Source organism: Odontesthes bonariensis, chromosome 6 (assembly GCF_027942865.1).
Source record: "Odontesthes bonariensis isolate fOdoBon6 chromosome 6, fOdoBon6.hap1, whole genome shotgun sequence".
NCBI lineage: Eukaryota > Metazoa > Chordata > Actinopteri > Atheriniformes > Atherinopsidae > Odontesthes > Odontesthes bonariensis.
Genome location: NC_134511.1, coordinates 3,088,386 through 3,107,274, shown reverse-complemented (window position 1 = coordinate 3,107,274; position 18,889 = coordinate 3,088,386). Strand labels below are relative to the sequence as shown.

The 18,889-nt window shown below is 40.2% G+C and overlaps 1 protein-coding gene across 1 annotated transcript in view; it reads right to left on the bottom strand.

Annotated features, from left to right (window-relative positions):
* Nucleotides 1-18,889, bottom strand: part of LOC142381837 (uncharacterized) — a 44,515-nt gene that overhangs the window by 17,223 nt on the left and 8,403 nt on the right. The window contains exons 2-4 of the mRNA XM_075467091.1: nt 17,304-17,948; nt 17,152-17,217; nt 15,391-16,578 (exon numbers count right to left, since the gene is read on the bottom strand). Coding sequence (XP_075323206.1) covers nt 15,391-16,578; nt 17,152-17,217; nt 17,304-17,948 — 1,899 coding nt within the window. The remainder of the gene's footprint in view (nt 1-15,390; nt 16,579-17,151; nt 17,218-17,303; nt 17,949-18,889) is intronic.

Genomic DNA, 18,889 nt, shown 5'->3' with positions numbered 1-18,889 from the left:
TTATCAGACTCATATCAGACTCATATCAGACCCATATCATACTCATATCAGACTCATATCAGACCCATATCAGACTCATATCAGACTCATATCAGACCCATATCAGACTCATATCAGACTCATATCAGACTCATATCAGATTCATATCAGACTAACATCAGACCCACATCAGACTCATATCAGACCCATATCAGACTCATATCAGACCATATCAGACTCATATCAGACTCATATCAGACCCATATCAGACTCATATCAGACTCATATCAGACTCATATCAGACCCATATCAGACTCATATCAGACTCATATCAGACTCATATCAGACCCATATCAGACCCATATCAGACTCATATCAGACTCATATCAGACTCATATCAGACCCATATCAGACTCATATCAGACCCATATCAGACTCATATCAGACTCATATCAGACCCATATCAGACCCATATCAGACTCATATCAGACCCATATCAGACTCATATCAGACCCATATCAGACTCATATCAGACTCATATCAGACCCATATCAGACTCATATCAGACTCATATCAGACCCATATCAGACTCATATCAGACTCATATCAGACTCATATCAGACTCATATCAGACCCATATCAGACTCATATCAGACTCATATCAGACCATATCAGACCCATATCAGACTCATATCAGACCCATATCAGACTCATATCAGACCCATATCAGACCCATATCAGACTCATATCAGACCCATATCAGACTCATATCAGACTCATATCAGACTCATATCAGACTCATATCAGACTCATTTAAGACCCATATCAGACTCATATCAGACTCATATCAGACCCATATCAGACTCATATCAGACTCATATCAGACTCATATCAGACTCATATCAGACTCATATCAGACTCATATCAGACACATATCAGACTCATATCAGACTCACATCAGACTCATATCAGACTCATATCAGACCCATATCAGACTCATATCAGACTCATATCAGACTCATATCAGACTCATATCAGACTCATATCAGACACATATCAGACTCATATCAGACTCACATCAGACTCACATCAGACCCATATCAGACCCATATCAGACTCATTTAAGACCCATATCAGATTCATATCAGACCCATATCAGACCCATATCAGACTCATATCAGACTCATATCAGACTCATATAAGACCCATATCAGACCCATATCAGACCCATATCAGACTCATATCAGACTCATATCAGACTCATATCAGACTCATATCAGACTCATATCAGACCCATATCAGACTCATATCAGACTCATATCAGACTCATATCAGACTCATATCAGACCCATATCAGACTCATATCAGACTCATATCAGACTCATATCAGACCCATATCAGACTCATATCAGACTCATATCAGACCCATATCAGACCCATATCAGACTCATATCAGACTCATATCAGACCCATATAAGACTCATATCAGACTCATATCAGACTCATATCAGACTCATATCAGACTCATTTAAGACCCATATCAGACCCATATCAGACCCATATCAGACTCATATCAGACTCATATCAGACCCATATCAGACTCATATCAGACCCATATCAGACTCATATCAGACTCATATCAGACTCATATCAGACTCATATCAGACTCATATCAGACTCATATCAGACTCATATCAGACTCATTTAAGACCCATATCAGACCCATATCAGACCCATATCAGACTCATATCAGACTCATATCAGACTCATATCAGACTCATATCAGACTCATATCAGACTCATATCAGACCCATATCAGACCCATATCAGACTCATATCAGACTCATATCAGACTCATATCAGACTCATTTAAGACCCATATCAGACCCATATCAGACTCATATCAGACTCATATCAGACCCATATCAGACTCATATCAGACTCATATCAGACTCATATCAGACCCATATCAGACTCATATCAGACTCATATCAGACTCATATCAGACTCATATCAGACTCATATCAGACTCATATCAGACCCATATCAGACTCATATCAGACCCATATCAGACCCATATCAGACTCATATCAGACCCATATCAGACTCATATCAGACCCATATAAGACTCATATCAGACTCATATCAGACTCATATCAGACCCATATCAGACCCATGTCAGACCCATATCAGACTCATATCAGACTCATATCAGACCCATATCAGACTCATATCAGACCCATATCAGACCCATATCAGACTCATATCAGACCCATATCAGACTCATATCAGACCCATATAAGACTCATATCAGACTCATATCAGACTCATATCAGACCCATATCAGACCCATGTCAGACCCATATCAGACTCATATCAGACTCATATCAGACCCATATCAGACTCATATCAGACCCATATCAGACTCATATCAGACTCATATCAGACTCATATCAGACTCATATCAGACTCATATCAGACCCATATCAGACTCATATCAGACCCATATCAGACTCATATCAGACTCATATCAGACTCATATCAGATTCATATCAGACCCATATCAGACTCATATCAGACTCATATCAGACCCATATCAGACTCATATCAGACTCATATCAGACCCATATCAGACTCATATCAGACTCATATCAGACCCATATCAGACTCATATCAGACTCATATCAGACTCATATCAGACTCACATCAGACTCATATCAGACCCATATCAGACTCATATCAGACCCATATCAGACTCATATCAGACCCATATCAGACTCATATCAGACTCATATCAGACCCATATCAGACTCATATCAGACTCATATCAGACTCATATCAGACTCATATCAAACCCATATCAGACCCATATCAGACTCATATCAGACCCATATCAGACTCATATCAGACTCATATCAGACTCATATCAGACTCATATCAGACTCATATCAGACCCATATCAGACCCATATCAGACTCATATCAGACTCATATCAGACCCATATCAGACTCATATCAGACTCATATCAGACTCATATCAGACTCATATCAGACTCATATCAGACTCATATCAGACCCATATCAGACTCATATCAGACTCATATCAGACTCATATCAGACCCATATCAGACCCATATCAAACCCATATCAGACCCATATCAGACTCATATCAGACCCATATCAGACTCATATCAGACTCATATCAGACTCATATCAGACTCATATCAGACTCATATCAGACCCATATCAGACTCATATCAGACTCATATCAGACTCATATCAGACCCATATCAGACTCATATCAGACTCATATCAGACTCATATCAGATCCATATCAGACTCATATCAGACTCATATCAGACTCATATCAGACTCATATCAGACCCATATCAGACTCATATCAGACTCATATCAGACCCATATCAGACCCATATCAGACCCATATCAGACTCATATCAGACTCATATCAGACTCATATCAGACTCATATCAGACCCATATCAGACTCATATCAGACTCATATCAGACCCATATCAGACTCATATCAGACTCATATCAGACTCATATCAGACTCATATCAGACCCATATCAGACCCATATCAGACTCATATCAGACCCATATCAGACTCATATCAGACTCATATCAGACCCATATCAGACCCATATCAGACTCATATCAGACTCATATCAGACTCATATCAGACTCATATCAGACTCATATCAGACCCATATCAGACTCATATCAGACTCATATCAGACCCATATCAGACTCATATCAGACCCATATCAGACTCATATCAGACCCATATCAGACCCATATCAGACCCATATCAGACCCATATCAGACCCATATCAGACTCATATCAGACCCATATCAGACTCATATCAGACTCATATCAGACTCATATCAGACTCATATCAGACCCATATCAGACCCATATCAGACCCATATCAGACCCATATCAGACTCATATCAGACTCATGTCAGACCCATATCAGACTCATATCAGACCCATATCAGACTCATGTCAGACCCATATCAGACCCATATCAGACTCATATCAGACTCATATCAGACCATATCAGACTCATATCAGACTCATATCAGACCCATATCAGACTCATATCAGACTCATATCAGACTCATATCAGACTCATATCAGACCCATATCAGACCCATATCAGACTCATATCAGACTCATATCAGACCCATATCAGACTCATATCAGACTCATATCAGACTCATATCAGATCCATATCAGACTGATATCAGACTCATATCAGACTCATATCAGACTCATATCAGACCCATATCAGACCCATATCAGACTCATATCAGACCCATATCAGACTCATATCAGACCCATATCAGACTCATATCAGACTCATATCAGACTCATATCAGACTCATATCAGACTCATATCAGACCCATATCAGACTCATATCAGACCCATATCAGACTCATATCAGACCCATATCAGACTCATATCAGACTCATATCAGACTCATATCAGACCCATATCAGACCCATATCAGACTCATATCAGATCCATATCAGACTCATATCAGACTCATATCAGACTCATATCAGACTCATATCAGACCCATATCAGACTCATATCAGACTCATATCAGACTCATATCAGACCCATATCAGACCCATATCAGACTCATATCAGACCCATATCAGACTCATATCAGACTCATATCAGACTCATATCAGACCCATATCAGACTCATATCAGACTCATATCAGACTCATATCAGACTCATATCAGACCCATATCAGACCCATATCAGACCCATATCAGACCCATATCAGACTCATATCAGACTCATATCAGACCCATATCAGATTCATATCAGACCCATATCAGACTCATATCAGACCCATATCAGACTCATATCAGACTCATATCAGACTCATATCAGACTCATATCAGACCCATATCAGACTCATATCAGACTCATATCAGACTCATATCAGACCCATATCAGACTCATATCAGACTCATATCAGACTCATATCAGATCCATATCAGACTCATATCAGACTCATATCAGACTCATATCAGACCCATATCAGACTCATATCAGACTCATATCAGACCCATATCAGACCCATATCAGACCCATATCAGACTCATATCAGACTCATATCAGACTCATATCAGACTCATATCAGACTCATATCAGACCCATATCAGACTCATATCAGACTCATATCAGACCCATATCAGACTCATATCAGACTCATATCAGACTCATATCAGACTCATATCAGACCCATATCAGACCCATATCAGACTCATATCAGACCCATATCAGACTCATATCAGACTCATATCAGACCCATATCAGACCCATATCAGACTCATATCAGACTCATATCAGACTCATATCAGACTCATATCAGACTCATATCAGACCCATATCAGACTCATATCAGACTCATATCAGACCCATATCAGACTCATATCAGACCCATATCAGACTCATATCAGACTCATATCAGACCCATATCAGACCCATATCAGACCCATATCAGACCCATATCAGACCCATATCAGACTCATATCAGACCCATATCAGACTCATATCAGACTCATATCAGACTCATATCAGACTCATATCAGACCCATATCAGACCCATATCAGACCCATATCAGACCCATATCAGACTCATATCAGACTCATGTCAGACCCATATCAGACTCATATCAGACCCATATCAGACTCATGTCAGACCCATATCAGACCCATATCAGACTCATATCAGACTCATATCAGACCCATATCAGACCCATATCAGACTCATATCAGACTCATATCAGACCCATATCAGACTCATATCAGACCCATATCAGACTCATATCAGACCCATATCAGACTCATATCAGACCCATATCAGACTCATATCAGACCCATATCAGACTCATATCAGACTCATATCAGACTCATATCAGACTCATATCAGACTCATATCAGACCCATATCAGACCCATATCAGACTCATATCAGACTCATATCAGACCCATATCAGACTCATATCAGACTCATATCAGACTCATATCAGATCCATATCAGACTGATATCAGACTCATATCAGACTCATATCAGACTCATATCAGACCCATATCAGACTCATATCAGACCCATATCAGACTCATATCAGACCCATATCAGACTCATATCAGACTCATATCAGACTCATATCAGACCCATATCAGACTCATATCAGACTCATATCAGACTCATATAAGACCCATATCAGACCCATATCAGACTCATATCAGATCCATATCAGACTCATATCAGACTCATATCAGACTCATATCAGACTCATATCAGACCCATATCAGACTCATATCAGACTCATATCAGACTCATATCAGACCCATATCAGACCCATATCAGACTCATATCAGACCCATATCAGACTCATATCAGACTCATATCAGACTCATATCAGACCCATATCAGACTCATATCAGACCCATATCAGACTCATATCAGACTCATATCAGACCCATATCAGACTCATATCAGACTCATATCAGACTCATATCAGACCCATATCAGACCCATATCAGACTCATATCAGACCCATATCAGACTCATATCAGACTCATATCAGACTCATATCAGACTCATATCAGACCCATATCAGACCCATATCAGACCCATATCAGACCCATATCAGACTCATATCAGACTCATATCAGACCCATATCAGATTCATATCAGACCCATATCAGACTCATATCAGACCCATATCAGACTCATATCAGACTCATATCAGACTCATATCAGACTCATATCAGACCCATATCAGACTCATATCAGACTCATATCAGACTCATATCAGACCCATATCAGACTCATATCAGACTCATATCAGACCCATATCAGACCCATATCAGACTCATATCAGACCCATATCAGACTCATATCAGACCCATATCAGACTCATATCAGACTCATATCAGACTCATATCAGACTCAATTCCATCTAATTCCACCTAATTCCATCTAATTCCATCTAATTCCACCTAATTCCATCTAATTCCACCTAATTCCATAGCCTGGCTGACGCGTCCACAATCTCGATGAGATGGTGGTCTGGGAACTAGGTGTGCATTTTCTCGTATTTGAGGCGTGGTTTACGAATGCCTAGAGCCGTTTATTGGGTGCTACGAATGTCTATCAAATGACGTCAGGTATTTACCATGCTGCTTTGCTCGCGATTCATAGCCAATTGTATCACTTACACCAGATGACGACAGAAATTCGACGAGGAAGAAGAAAAAAATGGAAAATAAAAGTAAACTTGCGCTCTAAGGTACTTAAATTGACAACAAAGTAGGCCTATATGCTATATTCTACATGAATTTTTATGTTGTAGAGTTGTGAATTTATTTGAATAATGGAGAAATTGAGCAGCCTTGCTTTGTTGTCTACAGTAGTAGCTCAACTCCATCTTACTTTGAAGCTCCCAGCTCCCAGAAGTGACGTCGACGTAGCTTTAGCAGCAGAAAAGCTATCAGGCTTGTGTTGATGATAATAATAAACTCCTGGACTATGTACAAACTTCCAAATGCATCGTTTTGTGAGTACAGACCATATTTGTACAACTGTAGAAGTTTGGTGTCATGACATGTGATTTTAGTGTGGTAATTTTGGAGATACTGCCAGGGTCCGTTAGCGCTTGTACTAAGCTATTCGGGATAACTCAGTAACTCAGCTGATGTTCAGCCAATATCGGAAAAACTTCGGGTGGGCTACTTGGCTGGATGTCACGGTTCAAATGACCCTAGGGTGAATCTACTCCGAAACACTTTCTAAGGCTGCATTGAACGGTAACGTTGTGTCCGCTGTCATGTTGAATTAACACTCTACAAGCTTCGGTGTAGCGCATAGACGTTGTCATCGTCTTGCTGCCGCCCCCCCCCCCCCCCCCCCCCCCCCCCCCGTTCTGTGATTGGTTCCCAAACTCTGGCAAAAATAAGGGCGGTGGTTTCCAGGCTGACTTTGCAGTGAGAATGAAATCGAGCGCAAAGCAGCATGGGAATTCCCAGGCTACTAATTCCACCTTATTCCATCTAATTCCACCTAATTCCACCTAATTCCATCTAATTCCACCTTATTCCACCTAATTCCATCTAATTCCATCTAATTCCACCTAATTCCACATAATTCCATCTAATTCCATCTAATTCCACCTAATTCCATCTAATTCCACCTAATTCCACCTAATTCCACCTAATTCCATCTAATTCCATCTAATTCCACCTAATTCCATCTAATTCCATCTAATTCCACCTAATTCCACCTAATTCCATTTAATTCCACCTAATTCCATCTAATTCCATCTAATTCCATCTAATTCCACCTAATTCCATCTAATTCCATTTAATTCCATCTAATTCCACCTAATTCCATCTAAGATTAATCCAAACTGTGCTCAGGGTGATCTTCGGATGTCTCAACACCACAGACTGATTCGTTGAATACCACGTCTCGGCTGTAGAACACTTTTATTTGTTTTGTGTCATATAATCTGTATCCTTTTGTTTCTGTTCCGTAGCCTAGCAGTATGCACTTCCTTGCCTTTGAGTCCAACTTTTTCCTTTCATCCTTTGGTATGTGGGCATAGGCATCACATCCAAACACACGCAAATGACTCACCGTTGGTTTCTCTCCACTCCAGGCTTCATAAGGTGTCATGTCTGCTACAGCTTTGGTCGGACTTCTGTTTCTCAGATACACTGCCGTAGCTAGTGCTTCAGCCCAGAACCTCTGTGGCAGATTCGCATCAGCTAGCATTGACCTCACTGTCTCAACGAGTGTTCTGTTCATCGTCTCGGGTACAGTGAGTTTGTGTCGCACTCCTTCTGTCTTCAGGAACGCGTCAAACTCCTTTGAAGTGTATTCTCCTCCATTATCAGTGCGAAGAACTTTCAGCTTTCTCCCTCTATGTTTCCACTTCTGCCTTCCACTGAACAAACTTGTTGAACACTTCATCCTTGTGTTTCAGGACATACATCCACACGTAATGAGTGTAGTCATCGATGAACGTCAAAAAATATTCTGCTCCACTCAGTGACTTTTTGTTGATTTTTCCACACACATCACTGTGCACTAAGCCAAGTGGTTCAGTAGCTCTTTTTCTGCCATCAGATGGAAATTTGCCACAATGATGTTTTCCTTCAACACATGACTCGCAAAAGTCAATGTCGTTCAGGACATCATAGTCCAGTCCATCCACTAACTGCTCTTTCGCCAGCCTCTTCAGATTTTGCACTCCAAGGTGACCGAAACGGCGATGCCACATGGTTTCCTTCGTCTCCTTGTGTGTGCTCTCTGTTGCAGCTGAATGAGCTTCTTTGTGTTCTTGGCAGTGAACATAGTACAAGCTATCCACTTTCTTTGCAACTGCAATTGCCTTTCCATTAGCATCCATTAAGCTACATTCATTTGCACTGAACTTCACAGTCTTCCCAGACTGCGTTGCCATGGACACACTGAGCAGGTTGTAGGACAGGCGTGGTACATACAGCACATTGCTCAGCTTGCATTTTTGATTTTTGTCATCAGCCAGTATCATGTTGAGCATAACGGAGCCACTTCCTGTTGCCTCAACTGAATATCCATCACCAAGAGTAACTTCTTGAATTGGCTGTAAGCTTTCAAATATAATGAACATCTGCTTGTTATTGCACATGTGACAGGTAGCTCCAGAATTCACAATCCAGCTATTAATTTTTTTTGCAGATTTCACTGATAATGCCTGACTCACTACTAGACCGACACACTCTCCATTGTCATTTTTTCTTTTCACTTCAGCCTTGTTTGATTTTTGCTTTGATCCTTTTTGGTTTTGTTTTTCTTCATTTGGTTCATTCCCAAGCAAGTTTCTGCAATTTCGTTTGATGTGGCCAAACTTTCCACAGACAGTGGTGACATTTAGGACCTTTCCCTTTACATTTCTGTTTACTGGTCATTGCTTTCGCATCACCGTTTGCGTCTGCATCACGTTGCTTCACTTTACGCTCTTCATGCAGCAAACGCTCAGTCACAACTTCCATTTTCGGCACATCCACACTTGCTTCTAATGCTGTCACTATCATGTTGAATGACTCGCGAGCAGGTAAACTACGCGGTCATCTTCATCAATCGGATCTCCAATTATTGACAGCGCATCAAACGTTTCAATCATTTGCTTAATATGATCTTGAACAGACTCACCATCTTTCAGGGTTAAACCGTGAAGTTTGCGCCTCAAAGCCAGTCTGTTTGCCCACGTTCTTGCTTGGAACTGATCAGCGAGCTTGCACCAGACAGTGGCTGGGTCCTGCGGATCTCCGAGTAGGTAAAGCAGCGACGGTGCAACTGACAGCACGATTGTAGACAAAGCCCGGTCCCTCCTCGCAACAAAGTTCGCATATGCCTCCCTGTCCGTTCGCAGAGGACTTGTCACTTCGCCTTTCACAATTCCCCACAGTCCATCTCTCATCAACGCCATCTGACATTGCACTTTCCATGTTGGATAGTTAGAGCCGTTCAGCGGAATAATTGAAACCTTCAAATAATCCGACATCATTCTTCTTTCTTCTCTCGAAGTATTTCCATAGAACTATCTCAGCTTCTTTTCAGCATGTCCTGGGCCCATAACCTATTGGTTTTTAAATGATGAAAAATAATGGGAGACGAGTCCTGTGGAGATTTTAGTCGGCGTGAAGCCCTTTACTCGAAACACACATTATACTGTACATTGAACAACGGAAGAAGAATGGTTAGCTTAATTGGACATTCCAATATTCAAATTCAAACTCAGGATTCTCATGACGCGTATGACGTCATGCCTACTACAACATAAAAAACATAAAAACCATTTTACATAACATTCTACTAAAAGTGTATCATTTTCAACACTTTTAACTCTTGTGTGGTCTTAACACTCTGTTTACTCCCCTAACCCTACGGGTAAAAAATGACCCGCTCTACCAAAGCCCCAAAATAAAGCAACTTAACCCTCCTGTTGTCTCACGGGTCAAAAGTGAGCCACTACCATGTTTAGCTGTAGAAAAAATACCTTAACTATCTTTTTCCTAAAGGGACCCTATCATTAGAAAAAGTCACACTTTATTTTTGTTTATGTTTCCATGTGGGCTGTACAACACTAGGGTACAAAGATTGTCTTATGGGTCATTTTTGACCCGTGAATTATAAAAACATTTAAACAGCAAAAAAGAGTTCACTTTTTTCCCCCTTTCAATATGATTGAATATAATTCAGAAGTAATTCTGAATAGTAATTAATTTATATAATCGCAATAATAAACCTTTATTATGTAAAAGAAAAGTGAGAAAACAAGAAAACTGTTGGTCCAACTGACAGTTTTGTGGTAAAAAAAAAAAAAAGTGTAATCCTGAAAACTGGTTATTGTCTTTTTGTATTGTGTAACAATAAATACATGATAAAAAATGTATTGAGTTGATTTTAATAGATAAATAACAGGTGGTTTCATCATACAAAACAGATTTTGGATTTAAAATTCAATTAATGAAAACCAACATGCAGAAACATGAAACATGCAACAGAGATAGTTGATCATGTCTGCATGTAGCTTTGTCAGAGGTCCGATTTGTTCTGCAGAAATACAGAGAACAACGAGGCTAAAAACAACTGGAGCGATGACAGAGTTTAAGGGTTCAGGTTCTGCAATCTGATTTTAATGGACTAAAACTAACGGCTTCATACAGGAAGGAAGAGCTCATCCAATCAGAAATGACTGAGGAGTAAAAATGATCAGAGTCTTCTTTTCAGGCTGGAGGCTAGATTTTAGAGCTGATTTAAGGCGGGTAGAGGTGCACCTGGTGGTCTGTTTCAGTGCTGATCCGTCTGCAAATGAGTCTGACATCCCAAACTGGACTATAGGTGCAAAGTGATATCTTTCATTTGTTTTAATATTGAAATGAAGAACCCTGTAAACTCTTTGTTTCTGACTTTTGCTTTAAAAATAACTTCAACTCTAACTTGCTTTTCAAAAGAATTTATTAACAAGTGAGAGAAAACAGAGCGTATAAAGATATTACACACAGAAAACCACTTTTACAATCAGAATATTAACCCCTTCAGACCTGCATTTTTTTGGCTGAGCAAAAAAATTTTTTCAAACTGATACTGACTCCTCTCCAACATAAAAACAAAGTCCAAAAAACACATTTTTGATATCTCATGTTTTTAATAGTATTTTTTCATGTCCATTCCAATGGACGCCACGACAAAATGAGCGTAAAATGTCATAAAAACCTAAGGAAAATAATGCTGAGTTTTTCCACATGTTAACCAATATGGTATGACCTAAACATCAGGAACTGGATGTTTGCATGGTTTTGAGTCTGTGCACAGTTTTTAACATGCACACTAACTTGATGGTGTATCACAGAGTTGGTAGGGAACAGCAGTGAGGTCATCACCAGTAAAACCTGGAGCCTGCAAGAAGATACAGAAATAATGCAATCTGAACATGCACATGATCACAATAGATGTGTGACTGCAGATAAGATTACCTGAAGAATCTGTTTTTCCCATTGTAAACTGTATGAAAATTAAAAACTTACAGGTATGTTGTATCTTTACATACTGACACTAAACATTTGAGTGTTAGCTGAACCCGCCCAACTCCTGATGTCCACTGCAATGGACATCAGACCTTGAAAAAATCCTATGAATTAATGATATGATATATATTCAAATAACTTCAAATATTATCACTTGTAACTGTTACAATTATACTGAGAGCAAATTTATTCTGCCAGCATGAACATAAATTGATATTTTTGATTGAAAATGGACACTCCCTCTCTGCAGTCGCTCAGCCATGCTCGTCTTGTCTGATGTCTGTCACTCTCTCAGAGCTCAATGTCATGAAATGATTGTGATTGGAAAATCAGGATCCAGTCAGTAACATGCACTGCTGGCATCATTAAATTACAGAGTATTTATTGGTTTAGAGACAGAAATATGTCATGTCCATTCCAATGGACACAGGGTCTGAAGGGGCATCACGTTTTATTTTCTCTTTACAATTCATTTTGGAAGGGTTAAAACACAAAGAAAAACGACTTTAATTCACATTTACAGTCAAGATATTTTCTAAACAACAACAAAAGCTGGTGTTTGAATAAACGTTAAAGGTAAAATAAGTTCCTGTGATAAACACTGATGGACCAGCTGCTGGTTTAATGTGAGACGAGACCCACGCCAGAAGACTTTAATCAGTTAATAGAGAAAAATTATTTCATTATTCTTAATAATGTTTAAATGTTGATTTAATGATGTTCTCTTCCCTCGTGTTCTCCAGTGTTTGGTTTGTTCTGTGGTCTTTATTTCTTTCATTTTCTCATAAATTTCCCTTGAAAGGTTTTTTTTCTTTCCTTTTTTTCCCAAAGGAACCAGGAATGAGCAGATGAAACAGGAACATTTATCTCTTGGATTTATTTTTTATGTTCCTCCATCAGAGCTTCGAGGTCTTTTTCATATTTCTCTCTGAACTCATTATATTTCTCAGCTTGTTCTCTGGCCTCCTCTTCATATTTCTTCTTCATGTCTTCCATTGTTTTCTGATAGTTTTCCTCTAATCTTTTCCTTTCTTTCTCCTCCTCTTCTCTTCTCTTTTGATCTTCTTCTTTTCTTTTCTTTTCATGTTTTTCTCTCTCCTGCTCAAATTCCTCTTGAAGCTTTTTCAGTCTCATTTCTTCCTCTCTTCGTCTCTCTTCATCTTCTTTATATCGGTTATCCCACCACTCGTTCCGTTCCTCCTGCCAGGCCTCTCGTTTTTCCTCCATCTCTTTTCTGCTCTGCTCCAGTTTTCTGTCAACAGTTTCCTTTTCTTCTGATTCTGACCTGATTTTTCTCTCCAAAGCTTCTCGTTCTCGTTCCCACTTCCGGTGTTGTCGTTCTTCCTCCTCTTTTCTTCTCTTCTCTTCTTGTTCTCTAGCTTCCTGTTCTTTCTTTCTCTGCTCGCGCTCCTTGTTGATGTTTTCCTCCATTTCTTTCAGTTGTTCAGCTTTCACTTTTCTTTCCTTTTCAATTTCTGCTCTCTGTTCTTCCATTTTTTTCTCAAATCTTTTTCTTTCTTTCTCCTCCTCTTCTCTTCTCTTTTGATCTTCTTCTTTTCTTTTCTTTTCATGTTTTTCTCTCTCCTGCTCAAATTCCTCTTGAAGCTTTTTCAGTCTCATTTCTTCCTCTCTTCGTCTCTCTTCATCTTCTTTATTTCGGTTATCCCACCACTCGTTCCGTTCCTTCTGCCAGGCCTCTCGTTTTTCCTCCATCTCTTTTCTGCTCTGCTCCAGTTTTTTCTCAAAGGTTTCCTTTTCTTCTGATTCTGACCTGATTTTTCTCTCCAAAGCTTCTCGTTCTCGTTCCCACTTCTGTTGTTGTCGTTCTTCCTCCTTTTTTCTTCTCTTCTCTTCTTGTTCTCTAGCTTTCTGTTCTTTCTTTCTCTGCTTGCGCTCCTTGTTGATGTTTTCCTCCATTTCTTTCAGTTGTTCAGCTTTCACTTTTCTTTCCTTTTCAATTTTTGCTCTCTGTTCTTCCATTCTTCTGTTCAGTTCTTCCTTTTCTTCCTGATGTTTTTGTTCAAGCTCTTCTTCCTTCTCCTTCAGGATTATCTCCATTTCTTTACGTATCGCAGCTTCAGCTTCTTGCAGCATCTCATTGGTGTAGAAGCTGCCTCCGTTTTCTGTCACCATGGTGTCGATTTTTCGGATCAGCTCACTGACTTGTGTGCGGTTCTTTTTATCGTAATTATCAAACACATGGTATCTTCCTCCACAGTCAGAAATCAGCTTCTTAAATGATGCATGACATCTTTCAATGTATTCTTCAATTGAAACTTTCTTAGCTTTCAGATCATCTCCTCTTGTGAAAAGAATGATGGTGAACTCTTCAGAGTTCTTACCCAAAACCTTCTTAATGAGTGTTAAAGTCTCCTTCTCCTCTGGTGTGAATCGACCGATCTGTAACACCAGCAGGAAGACATGTGGTCCTGGAGCCAGAAGACTCATACATTTCACCAACTCCTCACCAACCTGTTCATTGGACAAACTATTGTCAAACAGACCAGGAGTATCGACCACAGCAACAGGACGACCGGCCACTTCACTTTGTTCTTTCTGACAGTTCTTTGTGACTGATCTTTGACTCGGCTGAGCTTTGAACTCCTCTCTTCCCAGAATGGTGTTTCCTGAGGAGCTCTTCCCACAGCCGGTCTTCCCGATCAGAACAATCCTGAGACTCTCTGAGCTCTGCTGCTCAGCATCTGTGGAAGAAAACAAAGTGTGAGCTTTAAATGTAGATAATCGTATCAGCTAATTATATAAAATTATATAAAAGAAGAGCTTACCAGGGACTGTGTTTTGTGTCTTCAGGTCTGAAAGTTGAGCCTGTAGTCTGCTGATGTTTTTCTCCTGTTGTAGGACTTTATCCATCTGGGCATGTGCAAACGTTTCTGATGTGTAGCTGTTTGGTTTCTGCTCTGACTGTCTCATCTTTTGCACAGCCTCCAGCAGCTCTGGGATCTGCTGCCTGTCTTTGATGTTCAGAACAACAGATCTTCCTCCACAGCTCTGACGGAGCTCCTGGATATCTTTGTTACCTCTTATAAAGTCAACAACAGCTGGAGCTGTAGGATCTGACTCCACAGTGAACAGAATCATGGTGAAGTCATTGACTCGAGGGCTGAATGTGTCCTGGATGGTCTGTAACTCTCCCTTGTCTTCATCAGTGAGGGGACCCACAGGGAGGACCAGGATGAAGGCATGGACGCCCTCAGGATCACAGAGGGAGACGCACCTGAGTGATTCCTCCATCACTGCCTCCGGAGGTTCTCCACACAAGGCAGGCAGCTCCACCAGAGAAACCCGACGTCCACACACCTCTGCCTGATGTTTAACACACTCTGATGAGTTGGAGCCTGAATGGAGCTGCGTCTGACCTAAAATGGCCTTGGCTGCTGAAGTCTTCCCTGCTCCTCTCCTCCCACACAGAACCAGGTTTAAAGATGGTTTCCTGTGACCCCGCTCAGTCAGGGGGGGGGCAGGGTTTCCTTCTGCTGTTTCTTCCATCTTTTCCATTAATGAGCGATAGTTATCTTCACACATGTTGTAGTATCTTCCTTCACAGTCTTTAATGAGTTCATTAACAGAGGAACTCATTTCATTCTCATGTGTAATGATGACCATCGAATGTTTGAAGGAATCTTCACCAAACAAACTCAGGATGAACTTCAGTGTTTGTCTGTTCTTCTCTGTGAAATCTGAAGGCTTCACTAACAGCAGAACATTTGGTCCAGGAGCACAGAGACTCACACAGCTCTTTACTTTTCTTCTCATGTTCTCCTCAGACAGACTGAACATGTCGGGAGTTTTCACTACTGTTACTGGTTTTCCTTCCCACTCTCCATGAGAGACTTTACAGTGTTTGGTTGGAGAACGTTTCTGGCAACGAAAACTTTGGTTCCCAGTGATCAAGTTACCAAGTTTTGTCTTTTTGTCCTCACTTTTTCCCAACAGCACAACTCTGAGTGCAGAAACTGAAACAGAACAGAGAAAATGATCCAATGACACTTAAATCACATCTAAACAAAATGTTGCACAAATGATCCACATTACAACATTTGGCTCTTCCTCTGACCCCTTCATTAAGGTCAGACAACACGCTTCCTGCAGAACGGTTCATACAGGGCAACAGAACCTTCTCTGGCTGACTGTTCCAACATGAAGTGGGACCAAAACACCAGTCTGAACCTGCTCTGAACACTTAAAGTCCAAATACTGACCACACATTCTGTATGTGATGTACATGTCCTACAGTAAATGGGAATTCTTTTGTGTTCATACAAAGCAGATGAAGTACAGGTTAGTATTGTTGATGGGAACATATGTGTTCGTCTTAAATAGTTCATGCTTGTTCAGTTTGAACCTTCTGACATGTTTTGAGGAGACGTGATACAATATTTAAAAATCAGAAAGCTTTCATTTATTTAAGGTAAAAATGTTATATATGTTTTGCTTTGTAGTTTAGAAAAAAAATGAAGTTTGAATTTGGATAAAAGATTTAGAGAAAAGATCCAAAATTCATGATAAATTGTCCTGAATTTACTCACCACTGGAGGCAGAGATTTTCCCAGAAGCAGGAAATATAGAAGTGATTTGTTTAGCTGCTTGTATACCTGTGAAAACATGACATTAATGTGTAACTTAGTGTTTGAACAAAGAAAGGAAAGGTTCATGTGAACAAAGTAGCTTCTGTACTTACCAGCACCTGCAGCAGCCATGATAGATCCTGGTGTTTTCTCTTGTTTTGGGCTTTGATCATCACCTGCTGCAGTGGTTGGGATGTTCTCAGTTGTGTCTTCAAATGCTTCATAGCTCACATGTTCTCCATTGTTCTCTTTTACAATCTGACCAAAGCGTGTTAGCAGCTCTGGAAGTTCAAGGTTCTTCCTCATCACATATCTGTCTCTACATTTACTGATCAGGTCCTTTAATGGAGGCTTTAACATGTCATTTTCCATCAAATCTAAACTCTGCTGTCTGGGTGTCGACATCAGAATCAGTGAATGATCAAATGATTGATCACTGAATTCTTTAAGAAGAGTACAGAGCCTCTCTTTGGGTTCCTCAGTGAAGTTTTCAGGCTGCAGAACCAACAGGAACACATGAGGTCCAGGATCAGAGACTCTCACACAGTCTTTTATGAACTCTGTCAGTTTGTCTGCAGTGAGAATCTGCAGATCTGGAGTGTTGATGACTGCTATTTTTTTCTGTGGTTCCAAAGGTCCACTGACTCTCACACAGGTGTGAGGTGCTGTGTTAAAAACATCCTCTCCCAGTATGAAGTTCCCCACTGAGCTCCTCTCAGACCAGCTGCCTCCCAGCAGAACAACCCTCAGCTCAGACACTGAAATGAAATAAACAGAAAAACAAGTTAACTGAGAGCTCTTAAAGGCACGGTTGGTAATCCTGTTCAAAAACACATCCTGTAATACTGGGTGAAATGGTCCATCTATCCTGAGAGTAATCTATACATGATGTATTTAGAAAAAGGGCCAAAAATAATCAGAGCTCTGCGGCAGCTGCAGGGCTGACAAAAAGCTGACCAATCCAAACTCCTCAGGCCGAGGACAAAGAACCAATCAGATGCCTTCATGTCTAGTTCTGCCCGTTCTGCCTGCGCCCCCCTCTGTCGGCTCCCTCCTCCGCGCTTTTTTCACCGGTGCTAAAAATATCTTAATGTGAGTGCGATGGCAGAGAAAATGCAGCCAAAACTACCATTACTTTAAAGGGGAAGAAAAAGAAAGCTGGAGGCAGAAACGGCTGCTCTGGATGAAGCCAGAAGCAAAGACCAGATGTAGCATGCTCCAGTGTGGGATTAAGAGGCCTTCAACCTTTGGAAGATACAAGCATTCCTGTTGGGGATGTTTTTCTGGGTAAGGACCAGATCTGAAAGTCTACACAAAGGAGAGGGACAGAAATCGCCTAATTTACAACAACCTTCAACGTATGAAAGCTTTTTGGGGAGTGGAATTAGCAGCAGATCAAATCAAATCAAATCAAATTTATTTATATAGCACATTCCATGTACAAACAATTCAAAGTGCTCAACATAAAATAAAAGCATTGCAGCAGGGAGTGAAAGAAGCGTTAAAAATACATAAAAGAATATAAAGAGAAACAAATAAAATAATTTAAATGAATTTAAAAACAAGCAACAGTCCAGATAAGTTCAAAGATAGCGTGCAGATTTCATGCATAGACACATGAGAACAGAAATGTTTTTAACCTGGATTTAAAAATGTCTCCATTTGGTGAAAGTTTAATCTCCACTGGCAGTTTGTTCCA